The sequence below is a fragment of the Tamandua tetradactyla genome, chromosome 8, assembly GCF_023851605.1.
Source record: "Tamandua tetradactyla isolate mTamTet1 chromosome 8, mTamTet1.pri, whole genome shotgun sequence".
Lineage (NCBI taxonomy): Eukaryota > Metazoa > Chordata > Mammalia > Pilosa > Myrmecophagidae > Tamandua > Tamandua tetradactyla.
In genome coordinates this window covers 96,720,226-96,734,501 of record NC_135334.1, presented here as the reverse complement: position 1 = coordinate 96,734,501, position 14,276 = coordinate 96,720,226, and the positions used below count along the sequence as shown (strand labels likewise).

Below are 14,276 nucleotides of genomic sequence, written 5' to 3'. Positions count from 1 at the left end.
ACATTTTAAAAAGTGAAAACTTGACAAGAGTCTGTGTCACTGATAATGTCATTAAGCACTTAAATTAACTAACCCAGGAAACACTATCCTGCTAGATATTTTGTTGTGTGAGAACAGATTTATCATTTAAGCCAGCTGAGTACTTTTTACCTCTTGAAGCTGAAAGCATCTAAGTGATACACAAAATGTCTCACTTTATCCTTTTGACAACTATTTGAGGATGCACAGTGGGTACTGATGAAGATGAAGAGAATTTAAATAGTTTTCTAGTTCATAGAATAGACAAGTGGTATTCCCAAAGCTTGCAAACAGTAGAATTTATACACTAGACTTGAACCATGAGAGTCTGGAGCTTTCATTCTAGCTCAAGAACAAGTAGTATATAGTCTCAATTGTCTTAGAAAAAAGAAACAAGACCCCAAATTTCCTCAATATATTTTATGAAGTTACATAAGTAAATATAATAATCCATTTATCAAATCTTTAAGATGAAAATAAAGAATATATGATAGGACTCTTAAACAACTGATGATTCAAAAAAAAAATCACAAGAGAAACTAGCAATATCTTGAGGTAAATGAAAAAATATATATACCAAAAGTATGACATGCAGCAAAGGCAGTGTTTAGAGGGAAATTTATAGCTCTAAATACATTAAAAAAAGAAGAAAGGTCTCAAATCAGAGACCTAACCTCACAAATGGAGGCTCTAGAAAAGGAAGAGAAAATGAAACCCATAGCAAGCAAAAAGAAGGAAATAACAAATATTAGACAAGATATAAATGAAATGTCAATAAAAACAATAGAGAGAATTTTGTGCCTGGGTAGTTCAGTGATAGAATCCTCACCTTTCACATGGAAGACCCAGGTTCAATTCCCGAACCACCCATCTCCCTCCCAAAAATAAAACAATAGAGAGAATCAATGAAAACAAAAGTTGGTTCTTTAAAAAGATCAATAAAATCGACAAACCTTCACCTAGATTGGCAAAGAAAAATGGAATGCAAATAAGTTAACTCAGAAATGAAAGGGGGACATTACTACTGACCTCACAAAAATAAAAAGAATTATTAGAGAATAATATGAACAATTAGACAACCTAGATGAAACGGACAAGTTCCAATAAACATGCAAAAAACATACACCGACACTAGAAGAAACAGACCTCAACAAACCAATACCAAATAAAGAGATCAAATCAGTAATCAAAAACCTCACAACAAAGAAAAGCTCAACACTAGATAGCATCAATTGTGAATTATACAAACATTCCAAGAACAATTAAAGACAAATCCTGCTCAAATTCTTCCAAAATATTGAAGAGGGGGGAATACTTCCTCATTCATATTATGAAACCAGCATTCCCCTAATACCAAAGCCACATGAAAATATCTACCAGGAAAGAAAATTACAGACCAATATCCCAGATAGAAAGGGGGCTAAATGGTAGGATAGATAGATAGATGTAAAATCCTCAACAAAACACTAGCAAACTGAATCGAACAATCATAGAACATGATTAAGTGATAGTTCTCCTAGGTATGCAAGAGTGGCTCAACATAAGAAAATCAATTAGAATAATATACAATATTCATAGAAAGAAGGAAAAAACACATATTATTCTCAATTGAAGCAGACAAGGCATTTCACAAGATCCAACACCGCTTCTTGATTAAAAAAAAAAAAACTCAGAAAACTAGGACTAGAACTCAACACAGTAAAGGGCATATAAGAAAGGTCACAGCTAACATCATACTCAAAAAGCTTTCCTCTATGATCAGGAACAAGACAAGGAAAGCCCACCATACTGTTAATCAATTGTACTGGAAGTTATGGCAAAAGTAATTAAGCAAGAAACAGAAATACAAGGCATCCAAATTAGAAAGGAAAAATACTACTTTCCCTATTTGCAGAAGACATGATCTCATACTTATAAAATCATGGAAAATCTACAACAAAACTATTAGAGCTAATAAATGAATTCAACAAAGTGAAGAGAAACACGATGAACATGTAAAAATCAATAGTGTTTCTATATACTAGTAATGAACAATCCAAGTAAAATAATAAATTCCACTTACAATGCAACTACAAGAATCAATTGTCTAGGAATAAATTTAACAAGGATTAAAGGACTTGTACATGGAAAGCTATAAAACAATGCTGAAAGAAAACAGAAAAGATCTAAGTAAATGGAAGGATATTCTTCATACATGGATTGGAAGACTAAATATTGTAAATATGCCAATTCTATCCAAAGCAATTTACTGTTTCAACACAATCACAAAGTTCCAATGGCCTTCTTTGCAGAAATGGAATAGACAATCATCAAATTTATATGGAAGGGTAAGGAGTTACAAATAGTCAAAACCACCTTGAAATAAAAGAACAAAGTTGGAGGACTTACACTTCTTAATTTAAAAACGTATTACAAAGCTATGTGATCAAAACAGAGTGATACTGGCACAAGGACAGACATTAAGGCGAATGGAGTCAAATTGAAAGTTCAGTAATAAATGCCTATACCTATGGTCAACTGATTTTTTAAAAGGTGCCAAGTCCCCTCAACAGGGAAAGAATAGTCTATTCTACAAATGCTGGTGGGGAAACTGGATATCCACATGTAAAAGAATAAAGGCGAAAGAAATCCCACCTCACACCATATACAAAACTTAACAATGTGGATTGAAGACCTAAACATAAAATCAAACCTATAAAACGCTTAGAAGAAAACATCAAGAAGCATCTTCAAGGCCTTGGGTTAGGCAACAGTTTACTTGACTTTATACCAAAAGTATGAGCAACAAAAGAAAAAATGGTTCACGGAACTGCCTCAAAATTAAAACCTTTGTGCATCAAAGGGCTTCTCATGAAAGCAAAAAGTCCACCTAAAGTAACAGTAGCACAATATTGTGAATATGAATATATTTAGCATGACTGAATTGTATATTTGAATGTGATTAAAAGTAAAAATTTTACGTTGTATATATGTTACTAGAATAAGAATTCTAAAAGCCATACAAGTATACAACACAGTGAACCCTAATGTAAACCATGGACTATGGTTCATTGTATACTTTTAATAATATTGTTTCACTGGTTGTAATTTCTGCAATCAATTGCAACTAATCCCAAATGTTAAAAATAGGGAAAACTGGGTTTGCATGAGCAGGGGTATATGGGAATTCTGTACTTTCTCCAAGATTTCACAGAAAACCCACAACTTCTCTGATTAAAAAATAATGTTCAAATATATATGTCTAGGACCTGAGTTGTTAGAAAGAAATATCCACTCATTGTGTGACCTGAATATGGCCATAAGTGGGGCTACAAGATGAGTCACGACAATTTTCTAAGTGCTAAAGCATCCTTAATCAAACTCCTTCTATATGTGAAAGCTTAATTGTGATTCTAAATGCACAACTCCAACAAAAGAGTGTTCAGAAATATTAACCAGTCTTTCATGATGAATTTGGGTCAAGGGCAACACAGTACTTTACAGGTGTAAAAAATACCTGGGGGCGAGCTCCATCATTTATCCTGGTTGTATCCTCAACCAATGCAGTTGAGACCATTTACAATGTGCGGAATGAAAAGTAATACCCACTTAAACCCAACAAAAAAGCCAAGCACTGGCCAAGTATTTCAGATTTACTTTCATCCTGAAATCTCAAGGAAAATGCCCTTTGATATCATCCCTAAAACACCTTTGCCGGCTTTAATAAATCTTGGCTTTTGCATTACTATACATGGGAAACTAAAACAGGCACGGAAAACCAAAGCTTCTATGACTCTTCACCCCACAATCCCTATTTAGAGGGGCTCAATTTTTGTGTGTATTTTCCTTTTGTTATCTGCGTTTTTGTTACATGTGATGAGTAGAAAGAGCCAAGTCACAAACTTGGGTGTACAAGTAATATAACTTTATAATTTCTACAATTCGACTTAATGAGTCTGAGCTTCTAATCTTCTGGGAGTAGTGGGGTAAGTGGAAGTGTGGTCTCAGTCATTTCAAGGTTGCCCACTTCCATCAAGCTGTGTCATGGCTCCAAGTGATCAAGACCTTGGCAGAGAGGGGGCAGTCTAGTCCTCAGTCCATGGAACACACTGGTCACCATAGAAATGCCCCATTTATCCTGAGGGCTCCTTCAGACACAATAGCAGACACTGTTCAATTGACGATGGGGATCCCCCTGTGAGGCCCCACCTGCAGAGACACACCACACCCCATTCTTTCTCCACAGTCCATACATTCCAGAAGCCAGCCATGGAGGCGCAGGCACTTCTCCAGGAGCCATTCATGTCTCTGCTTGCCTTACACCCCAACTCCATGTCTCCCGCCACCAGTTCAAGGGAATCCTTTTCTCTTCGACAATAAAGAGGGCAATTCTCCTATCTGATTCCTTTCAAATATTCTCTCCTACTCCAATGTTCTGTTTTACTAAAGCAGTGACTCTCAACCTTGACCGCACAATAGAACCGCCTGGATATTTAAATAACATTAGTGAGCAGGGCCCAAATCCTAGACCAAACAAAAAATCAAAATCTCTAGGGATAGATCCCTAAGCTTTTAAAAATAAATATCCCAAGTGATTATAACCTGAGGTGAGGGTGAACACCTCTGCCCTAAAGGATTAATACTTCAGAATCTTTTGCTTTTGTTACAGTCTCATCTCTCCCCTGAGCCAAAAATAAAATGAAACAAAACAAACCAAACAACTACCTATTTAATTGGGGGATGGAAAACAAAAAGAGAAATACCAACAAAACAAATAAAGGTAAATATCTCATAACTATCATCACAACTTTGAGGTCAGTTTTGAAATATCTAAAGGTATACATCTTATTTTTATTTTTCTTGTTCAAAATATCAATAAATGGTCTCCAGTATCGTCAACAAACACAAAGTAGTTTTGCATTCTAAAACATTCCATATAGTATTTTTCACTAAAATAAAAGTGGTCTAGAGGTCCATGATTGGTATTTCATTATTATAGCTGTATTCACCTCTTCTGAGACTGAGAGCAGAGTAATTGGTAACGTGTCCCTGAATGCTGCCAGCAAGCTGAAAGTAAACAAGGACAAGCATGTCCAAAAGCGAACACCTGCATTTGCTTCTGACACGTGGTTTTCAAAAAATAAGTATGATCAGTGGATAATTTACTACCATCCTCTATGAAGTTCTATTTTAGCTCTATTTTATATGGCTCTGTTCAATGGAAATACATTAGGTATCTCATATTTGAAAATGTTCTGTATTTCATCAACCTTTGGAGGAAGGCATTTTCCAGAGAAATAGTCTAAAAACAGCCAACTTTTACTCTTAAGGCATTTAAATTGTTGCCTAACCTCTTTTCATTATAGGGCACTTAATTTAAACCATTAAATTAATAGACTATTATATCTAACTCTTTAACTAAGCTTGCTTAGAGTATTTCAAATATATACTTCCTTCAAGGTTTCTTCCATGCCAATATTGAGAAAATAAAAATCCTTTTAGCATGGTAATGGAAATCACATGGGACATTTGTTATCTCACTTGCTCTCTTTATTTCTTACCTCGATGGGGAGTTTGTGGCATAAAATGAATGCTTACGCATTACTGTCAATTTCCAGTTTTATTGTGGCGTGCTTTGGTGGTAAATAACAAATATTCTTTAAAACAACCTGCACATCAAATGACAATGTATTATCAAAAGGGCCTTAACATGGGGAGTTTGAAGACGAATGAAAATCAGAGGTCAATAAATTAAGTGAGCTGACCACTCAAAAAATTTTTAAAGTATGAAAAAAAAGTCTCCCCACCTAAAAAAATGCTCTCAATTTTGAAGACTCCTCCATTTCCAAAATTTATAAGAGAATAAGAACCATTCAGGTATCTCTCATAGGAGACAAAGTTTTTTAACTCATATACACATTTCAAAGCCAAAGACTCCCCTAGTGTCAAAGGTCAAATGTTTCAGATTTTACCCTTTCGAAGGTCATGAGAAACTTTCTAGAAAAAATTCAGAGCTTCTTATAGTTGAATGTCAAGGAAACGCTCCTCACCCCCACCCCCAGCAGCTTCTAGCTGTTCCAAGACACTGGAGACTAAAAGAAAAATCAATATAATAATTCAGCAGTCATACCCATTTGTTAAATCCTATCTTCTCTGTTCTAACTCAACCTTCCCCTCTGATCTTTCTCCCAATCTCTAGGGGTATTTGGGCTATACCCATTCAAACTTTTTCATATTGGAAAAAGCTGTCAATAATACAGGATGGGGGAATAGAGCTAATTGATATTCTTGGAAAGGCTGGCCCCTCTGGGTTTCAGGACTTATCTGGCCTAGGAACCCATCTAGAGGTTGCAGGTTTCTGGAAAGCAATCTCAGTATATGAAACTTTAGTAGAATTTCAGATAGAGTCCTAGGTGTTCTTTAGGAGTAACAGAAATGAAATGGTTTTGGTTGGGGGTTGGCAAACCATGGCAATTAGCAATATCTAGCTAAAATTTGCCTAAGAGTAGCCTATATTTGAACTCTCTTAGCCACTGATACCTTATTTTGTTACATTTCTTTTCCCCCTTTTTGGTCAAGAAAGTGTTGTCAACACCAAGGTGGCAGGGCCAGTCTCATCCCTGGGAGTCATCTCCCATACTTCCAGGGAGATTTTCACCCCTGGACGTCATGTCCCATGTAGTGGGGAGGGTAATAATTTTCCTTGCAGAGTTGGGCTCAGAGAGAGGCTACATCTGAGCAACAAAAGAGTTTTTCTGGAAGTGACTGTTAGGCATAGCTATAGGTAGGCTTAGCTTCTTTGCTATATAAATAAGCATCATAAGAGCAAGCCTCAAGATCAAGGGTTTTGGTCTATTGACTTAGGAGTCCCTAATATTTGAGAACATATCAGGGGTTTCCCTGGCTTAAGAGTCCCATAGTTTTTCTCTGTCCCTCAAGGGACTTTGCCAATACTTTTTAATTAACTGCCCAAAATACTCTGGGATGTATAGAGGTATTACCTTAAGTATTGAGAGTTACAAGCCCTCATTCCAATTCTGGGATCAATGCGTTTGAGTTGTTTAAATAAAGTTTTAGCACACTGTTAAGTTCTAGGAAATCATTCTTTATGTTGAACCCTCTAAGGTTTCTTATCTCCTAATATATGTTTTCAATGTTTAACAAGAAGACTTTTGGAGTGGTCTAAAGTTTCTTTTCCTTCTTGAACACACTGCCTTTCTCCTCTAACATCATAGCTTGGCATCCACTGTCTTAAGTTCAGTCTTCTGAAAGGACCCTTCTTGGGAGCAGAAAACCAAGAAAAGCTATTTTAGTTTCCTTCTTAGGTCAAAGAACAACTACTGCATGGGATTAAATACAAAGAATGTATCTAAACTCTACTGAGAATTTGGAAAGCACTGGAACACTTCCAATGATGAAAGAACTCTTGAGTTCTCTCGTTTGAACATATTGCTTTGTTAACCATGATCTCTGTAAGCACAGAAATCATGGTTTCACTCATCTAGGTGGGCATATTTCCTAACACTCATGAGGGACACTAGTTATACACTGGATACATGAATGAGTGAATGAATGAATGACCAGATGAGTCATGTAACAATAAATCAATGAATCATTGAAACTGATATAGCTTCTTTCATTCTAGGCTCATTAATTTTTGGTCAAATGGAATCTTTCAGTATGACTACTGACTTCTAAAAAGTTAATATCAGACTAAATGATGCACTACAGCCAAAGAAAGAAAGAAAAGAAGTGGCCTTGATACATACAGAAAAAAAAAAACTGACCAATGGCAGCTGCTACTAGACTAGAATGATCTTCATAAATAAGGAATGTTGATAATGAGAAATGCTATATCAGGCACTTGGAGCAAACAAAGGATTCCTTTAGACCTGTTAATTTCTCATGGTAAAGTTTCTTCTGAAAAGGAAACATCTGAAAAAACACCTTACCATGACAGACATCTATTGTTTATTACATATGTAAATAATCTCTTGTTGGAATTCTTCTTTGCAAAGAAAAGATTAGAAATAAGAACAGAGTAACTACTATGGCAGAGATTAGAAGTAAGGACTTGCTCTACCTTCAAAAGTAAAGAGCATATTTGGCCTAATAGGCATATTTTCAAGAACCAAAGTAAATGACAGAGTTCTGGAGACTCAGGGCTACTATAAAATGTCCACCAGAGTCCCTGAATCTGGCCTCGAGAACAAATGACCTCTAAAGAATGCTTGCCTCCTAGCTCTTCTCTTTCCAATCCATATTCCTCACTATAAAATTCCAGCGTAATGCAGCCACTGCCATGGTAACATGCCTTAGTAAACTCCAGTAGTTCTTCGGGGCTTGCAGAATACATTCTAAATGCTCCATCCTGGAAATCAAGGACCATTTTTCTTATCACATTTTGCTTGTGATTCTTTCATGGCACTTAGAACAATGTGCTTAATATTATTATTTTTTGTGATACCTTCCCCATCAACAGTGAACTGCTGTTATAAAAAAGATTATCTTAATCAACAGCTCCTAATAACAAAGAAAATTATATTGGCCAAAAGTCTATTATGTATCAGTTCCTATGGTATTCCTTAACACCATTCACCAAATATTTCTGGTTCACTACCCTTCCAGGCATGTAGTAGGGCTGCCTTGCCTTGCCCTCTTGTTGTTGGATGAAATTGCTGACTAGGTATAGTCAATGATTTGTGAGTGGAAATGGTATGTAACACTTCCTGGTCAGAAAATTTAGGGGCTCATGCAAGACCCTCCAGGCTCTCTTTTCCCTATATTGGTGACTAGCAATGCTCAAGGCAGTAACTATTCCATCAGCTTGTATTTCCAAGTATAAATGATGAGTAGAGCACCACTGTCAGTCAATGGCAGGCATACAGCATGAGTGAGAAATAAGACTTTTATTTTAAATCACTCTTGTCATGGTCAGGTTCATATGTCAACTTGGCCAAGTGGTGGTACCTGTTTGGTTGGGCAAGTGCTGGCCTGTCTGTTGCAATGAAGACATTTCATAGAATTAAATCATGATCACTTCAGCTGCATCCACAGCTGATTCCATTTGTAATCAGCCAAGGGGAGTGTCTTCTGCAATGAGTGATGCTTAATCTAACCACTGGAAGCCTTTTAAGGAAGGCTCTCTTCCTGCTTCAGCTAGTGAGTCTCTCCTGTGGAGTTCGTCCAGACCCTCCATCGGAATTGTTGTCTTCACAGCCTGCCCTGCGGATTTTGGACTCTGAGTTCCCATGGTCACCTGAGACACTTTTATAAATTTTATATTTGCGAGTGTCCCCTGTTGATGCTGTTTCTCTGGAGAACCCTAACTAATACAACTCTCATCTGGGTTTATTTGTCATTGCAGAATATCTGGACTGATACAAATGACATGCTAGATATTTTCATGCATATTTTTTGATGTTCACAATAACCTGTAGGCATGGCATACATGAGCAATATTTTATAAGTGAGGTTCAGAAAAGTAATCTGCCCAAAGCCTAACAGTTTTATCCATTCTTTCATCCAACAAATATTACTGAATACTGCTCTGTGCAGGCAATGTACTAAGTAGCAAAACACAGTGGTGAACAAGAGGAAACAGGTCCCTGTTCACAGAGATTACACTCTAGCAGAAAGAGACCAGAAAACAATTACAGATTAAGAAAAATTACAGATAGTTATCATTGATATTCAGAGAATTAATGTCAAGTGGTGACAGAAGAAAATGGGTGGGTATTTACATTAATCAGGAAAACCGGAGTTGATCATTTTAATATTGAGATCTTAGCTGACAAGGAGGAGCCAGCTATGCAAATACCAGAAGGAAATGAATTCCAGGAAAGGGCAAAGTCTTATGCAAAGTTCCTAAGACAGAAACAATCTTTTTGAATGGAGAACAAAACACAGGTCAGGTGGCTACTGCATAATGGGCAAAGAGGAAAATCGTACAAAATGATACAAAATAAAGTCAGAGGAAGAAAGGAGAAAACTCACACATAGGGTTTTATGTCAAAATAAGGAATATGGGCTTGATTTTTTGTGTGTTGAGAAGACACGTGAGAATTTTAAGCAGGTTTGCATGATTTCTGTTTTAAAAAGATTGCTCTGGATGCTATGTGAAAAATAGGTTTGGTGGAGCAACACTGTAAGCAGAAAATTCAGCTCAGTGGACATTGCAGAAGCCCACAATGTGGTCGTAGAGGACATGTTCAGAAGTGGATAGACAGAGTTTAAGGGGTAGAGTCAGCAAAACTGGTTAGCAGACTAAAACTGGACTGAAAGGAAAGGAAAGGAAAGCAAGTCTAACTCCTAGACTTTTTACATGAAAAACTGGATAGATGGTAGGCTTTTGTTTGCTGACATGGGAAAAATTAGAAGAGGAGCTTTACAGAGGTGAAAGGAGGCCAAGAGTTCTGTCTGATACATGCTAAGTATGATTTGCCTGTTAAATATCCATGTGTAGAAGTCAAGTTGAATATATATTCAGAAGCTCAGGAGAAAAATTGGCTCTCAAGATATATTAGGAGGCACTGACATAGAGATCCTGTAAAAGCCACAAGATTAAATGAGGGGTCTACAAGTAATATACATGTAAACAGGGGACCCAGGGCACAGCCCTAAGTGATCCAAACTTCAAATGTCACAATAGGAGGAAGAATAGCTAGGGAAAATAAGCAGAAGGGTCCAGTGAGATAGAAGAAAATGAGGAAATGTGATGTCACAGAGGCAAGAAAAGAAAGCGTTTCAAAGAAGAAGGTGTGGTCATCTCTACTAAATGGTACAGAGAGGTCATATAAGATCAGAAGAGTAGATCTGGCAAAGACCATTGTTGGCCATTACAAATGCAGTCTCAGTGGAATGGAGAGTATGGAAAACTGTTAGAAGGGGTTGAGAAGGGTATGTGAAGTTAGTAAATGAAGATACTAATCATGGATAATTAGAACAGGAAGTTTCTCTGTGAAGAGAAGAAAAGAAATGGGGTAATAAGTAAGAAGAAATCTGGAAACAAGGGAAGTGTTTAAGTGTTTTTAAAGAAAAGATATTACTCTAAATTCTGTGACCTTTGGAAGTCCAAAGCATCGTTAAGATTTCTGCATCCTGCAGGTAATAGTGATGCATGAGTGTATAAAGTGTGTGTGAGGGGTACAGGGGATAGGAATGGTAACTTTCCAATGGTCACCTTGGCCTCTGAGGTCCCAGAGAACCACATGTACCAGGTCTGTTTTCCACCACGTTATCTCTCATTCCATGACAAGGAAGGGTGGGGGCTGCAGTTGCTCCCATGCAGCTTGCAGGATAGGGCTGGCATTGGAGAAGCTCTTAGGGTCATGAGGAGGACTCACTTTGTACACTGTAGAGCAGAGCAAGGAAGGCACCTCACACGAAATGTTCCTAGCCCTCAAAACTGAGTGGTATTCGCTGGCTCTCTGCCCTTCATGGTGTCCACCCTTCTGGTCTCTGACTATTTCCTCTCTTCTCTCCTTGTTTTTTTTTTTTCTTTTGTTCTTTCTAATGTTTCTATTCATTTCAGGCAAAACTCACACATGCACACACGTCCAAAGCAAAACTAAAAGACAGTTCCCTTTCTAAAAGGAATTCTGGAGCCAGTTCTTAAAATTACACATTTTCTACATTGTTCCATATACATATCACCTGGCAGAGCACCTTTCCATAAAGGGCACTCAGGTAGCAGCAGCCCTTGCCTTCCTCAGTGAGGAAAGAAGGCAGCGGCAAGCATTCTGATATAATTTCAATACCATCTTCCACACAGCAGGACTCGATTAAGTTTCACTGAGTGTGATGTGGCTTCACTGTGTTCTACAGGGGAGTCCTAGCTCCTTCTAATCTTAGGGCTAAAATAAGTCAACACCAGGACCTTCTATTAAGAACAGGGTGATAGTCACCCATAACTTCATGGTTTTCTTGGATCATTTCTGTTTACAGATCCAAAAGAGTTTTGTCCCCTTAAAGTATTTAGGTCTCCCCATGCTATGCTTAAGTATTCCCTATCTTGCTTCCCTAGCAATTTTAATACACTGTAGAAAAGATAAATGAACAATATTTGGCCTTTTGTGAATCTGAATCAATCTGAGAATCCCTGCCCCATAGCTGAAGAACAGTAACTTATAAATATCAATGGTAAATGTATTTGGACTTGTTAACGTATTTCCCTAAGCTTTTCAACTACTTGCACTTTCGAAAAGGTCATTCAGAATAAAATACATTAAGAAAAGAGTGGCATCACACCACAATCTGAGTGAAAAATTCAGTTTTTATATGCCAATTACTTTATGGCAAAGAGAAAGATGCAGGAGTCAGGAAAAGATTCAACATGAGTGAGATCTTGAATTCAAGGGGCCTTTTTCTAACCAGGTTTGGAAAATGTCTTCCCTAAAGACATTTGATCCAAGGGAAGAAAGACATCATTTCTACCACACTTACCCAATTTACTACTCATGCCTCCACATACATGTAGGAAGTCTATTGTGACCCCAAACCAAAGGCCCCACAAAGCCAGACACTGACCACAGTCCTGGGAGTCCAAGTTTAGAGCTCATAGTGCAGTGATACAAAGGAGAAGGGGGGAACCAGCATTTAGCAAGTTGCAATCAAAATAGTCTTGACCAACTTCCATATGCTCAATCCTTGTCCATCAGGTACTTCTGCCACCCCCCTTTTAAATTTATCCTGGTCTTTCCCAATGAGAGCAAAGTATCTTTTGTTACCTTCAAAAACATTTCATTGTGTTGGAAGGAAAGTAATCAGAAACTCTTCTATTTTGGGAACTGATCTCTCTAAGTACCTCAGTGTTACTATAGGCAACTGGGATTTCAATTTCAATATACTCAGGCATGCATGCACATGCAGGCAGAAATACTAGGAGTAGGGGAATATTATGTAGATAAAATTTATTTTATTATTATTTTTTCTCAAAAGATGAGAGTGTAATAATGCAAGAGAAAAGCTATTTAGGTAAAACAGTACTTTGTGCTTTATGAACTAAGTGTAATATCACAGATGGAGTGCAAAGGAGGACTGAATTAGAAAAACATTGCTTCTCAATGCTCACCTGTACAAGAGAAGTCATCCACCCGGATGTATCCTGGGACACAGTCACAGCGATATAACCCAGGCAAGTTGACACACACAGTATTGGCATGACAGTAATGCATTTTAGCCGCACACTCATCAACATCTGAAGGGGTGAAAAAAGGAAGCAATGTCACAATTAGTCAAATGATTGAACAACCAGAGTAATGAATGAAATTAGAAAAGGAAAATTCCCATTGAAGCCAGAAAAGCAAGACATGTTGGACACAACAGCTTAAGTATAAATTCAGCTAGTGTATTAGATCCCATCCTGAATGTAAAGTATTTCCAAAAAGATGCAACAGTTGAGAATCCCAGAAATAAGACAACTGGGTCAACTAGGATGGTCTATTTAAATGTCCAAAATCCAGGATTTCTTTGTCTGCTGAATTGATACCAATTAATATTAATTGGATGTCCACTGGACATGGTGCAGCCTTCATCACAGAGATCAAGGAATCCAGCCCCCCTCTGTTTGTGTGCCTTACTAAGACATGCTTTAATCCATCTGTTACAAAATGACAGTACAGCCATTTTCACCCATGTTGTACTGTGAATACAGCAGCTGTTGTCGGATGCAAATTAATGTCTTTCATCCCTTGATCTGGGGATTCATCCCATGTGATAGAATAATGGGGTGAGTCAACAAAAGATACTATTTTGTTTGGAATGGAGGTCAGAGTATCACTTGCCTTTATGATAAGTTTATGATAAGGATTTAATTAATGTACAACTTTAAGTAGAGGGTTTGGTTTCTTCCGGATCTTACATTTGTAAAAATGGCTTTATATTCATTTTACTCACATTGCTTATGTGTGAAGGTTAGGGAGAGGGAGGGAGATAAGCACAGGATGAGAACCCAGGAGAGAAGATATGAGTTTTAATTCTGGTTCTGCTAGTTATTAGCACTGACTTGTTCTAATCACTCTCAGTTCCAGCATCCTCGTCAGTTTGCTATAAGGATCAGTTTTGAATCTAACATTTTATATCTTTATATGCATTAATTTTTTCCTCACATAATTCCATGAGCAAGCTCAATCAGTACCCTCACTTTATAATCCAGGAAATTGAAGCTTAGAGAGGTTATATCATCTACTGCAAAGTGATCCAGTTAGTACCAGCCAGGCTCAGGATTTGAACTAAGAAGTCAATCTCTTATTAGACTATGATTTACTTCATTAAAGCAC

The 14,276-nt window shown here is 37.3% G+C and overlaps 1 protein-coding gene across 1 annotated transcript in view; it reads right to left on the bottom strand.

Moving 5' to 3' along the window:
- The window catches only part of NELL1 (neural EGFL like 1), an 884,414-nt gene that overhangs the window by 434,924 nt on the left and 435,214 nt on the right, over positions 1 to 14,276 (bottom strand). The window contains exon 13 of the mRNA XM_077114226.1: positions 13,070 to 13,195. Within this exon, the coding sequence (XP_076970341.1) occupies positions 13,070 to 13,195 (126 nt within the window). The remainder of the gene's footprint in view (positions 1 to 13,069; positions 13,196 to 14,276) is intronic.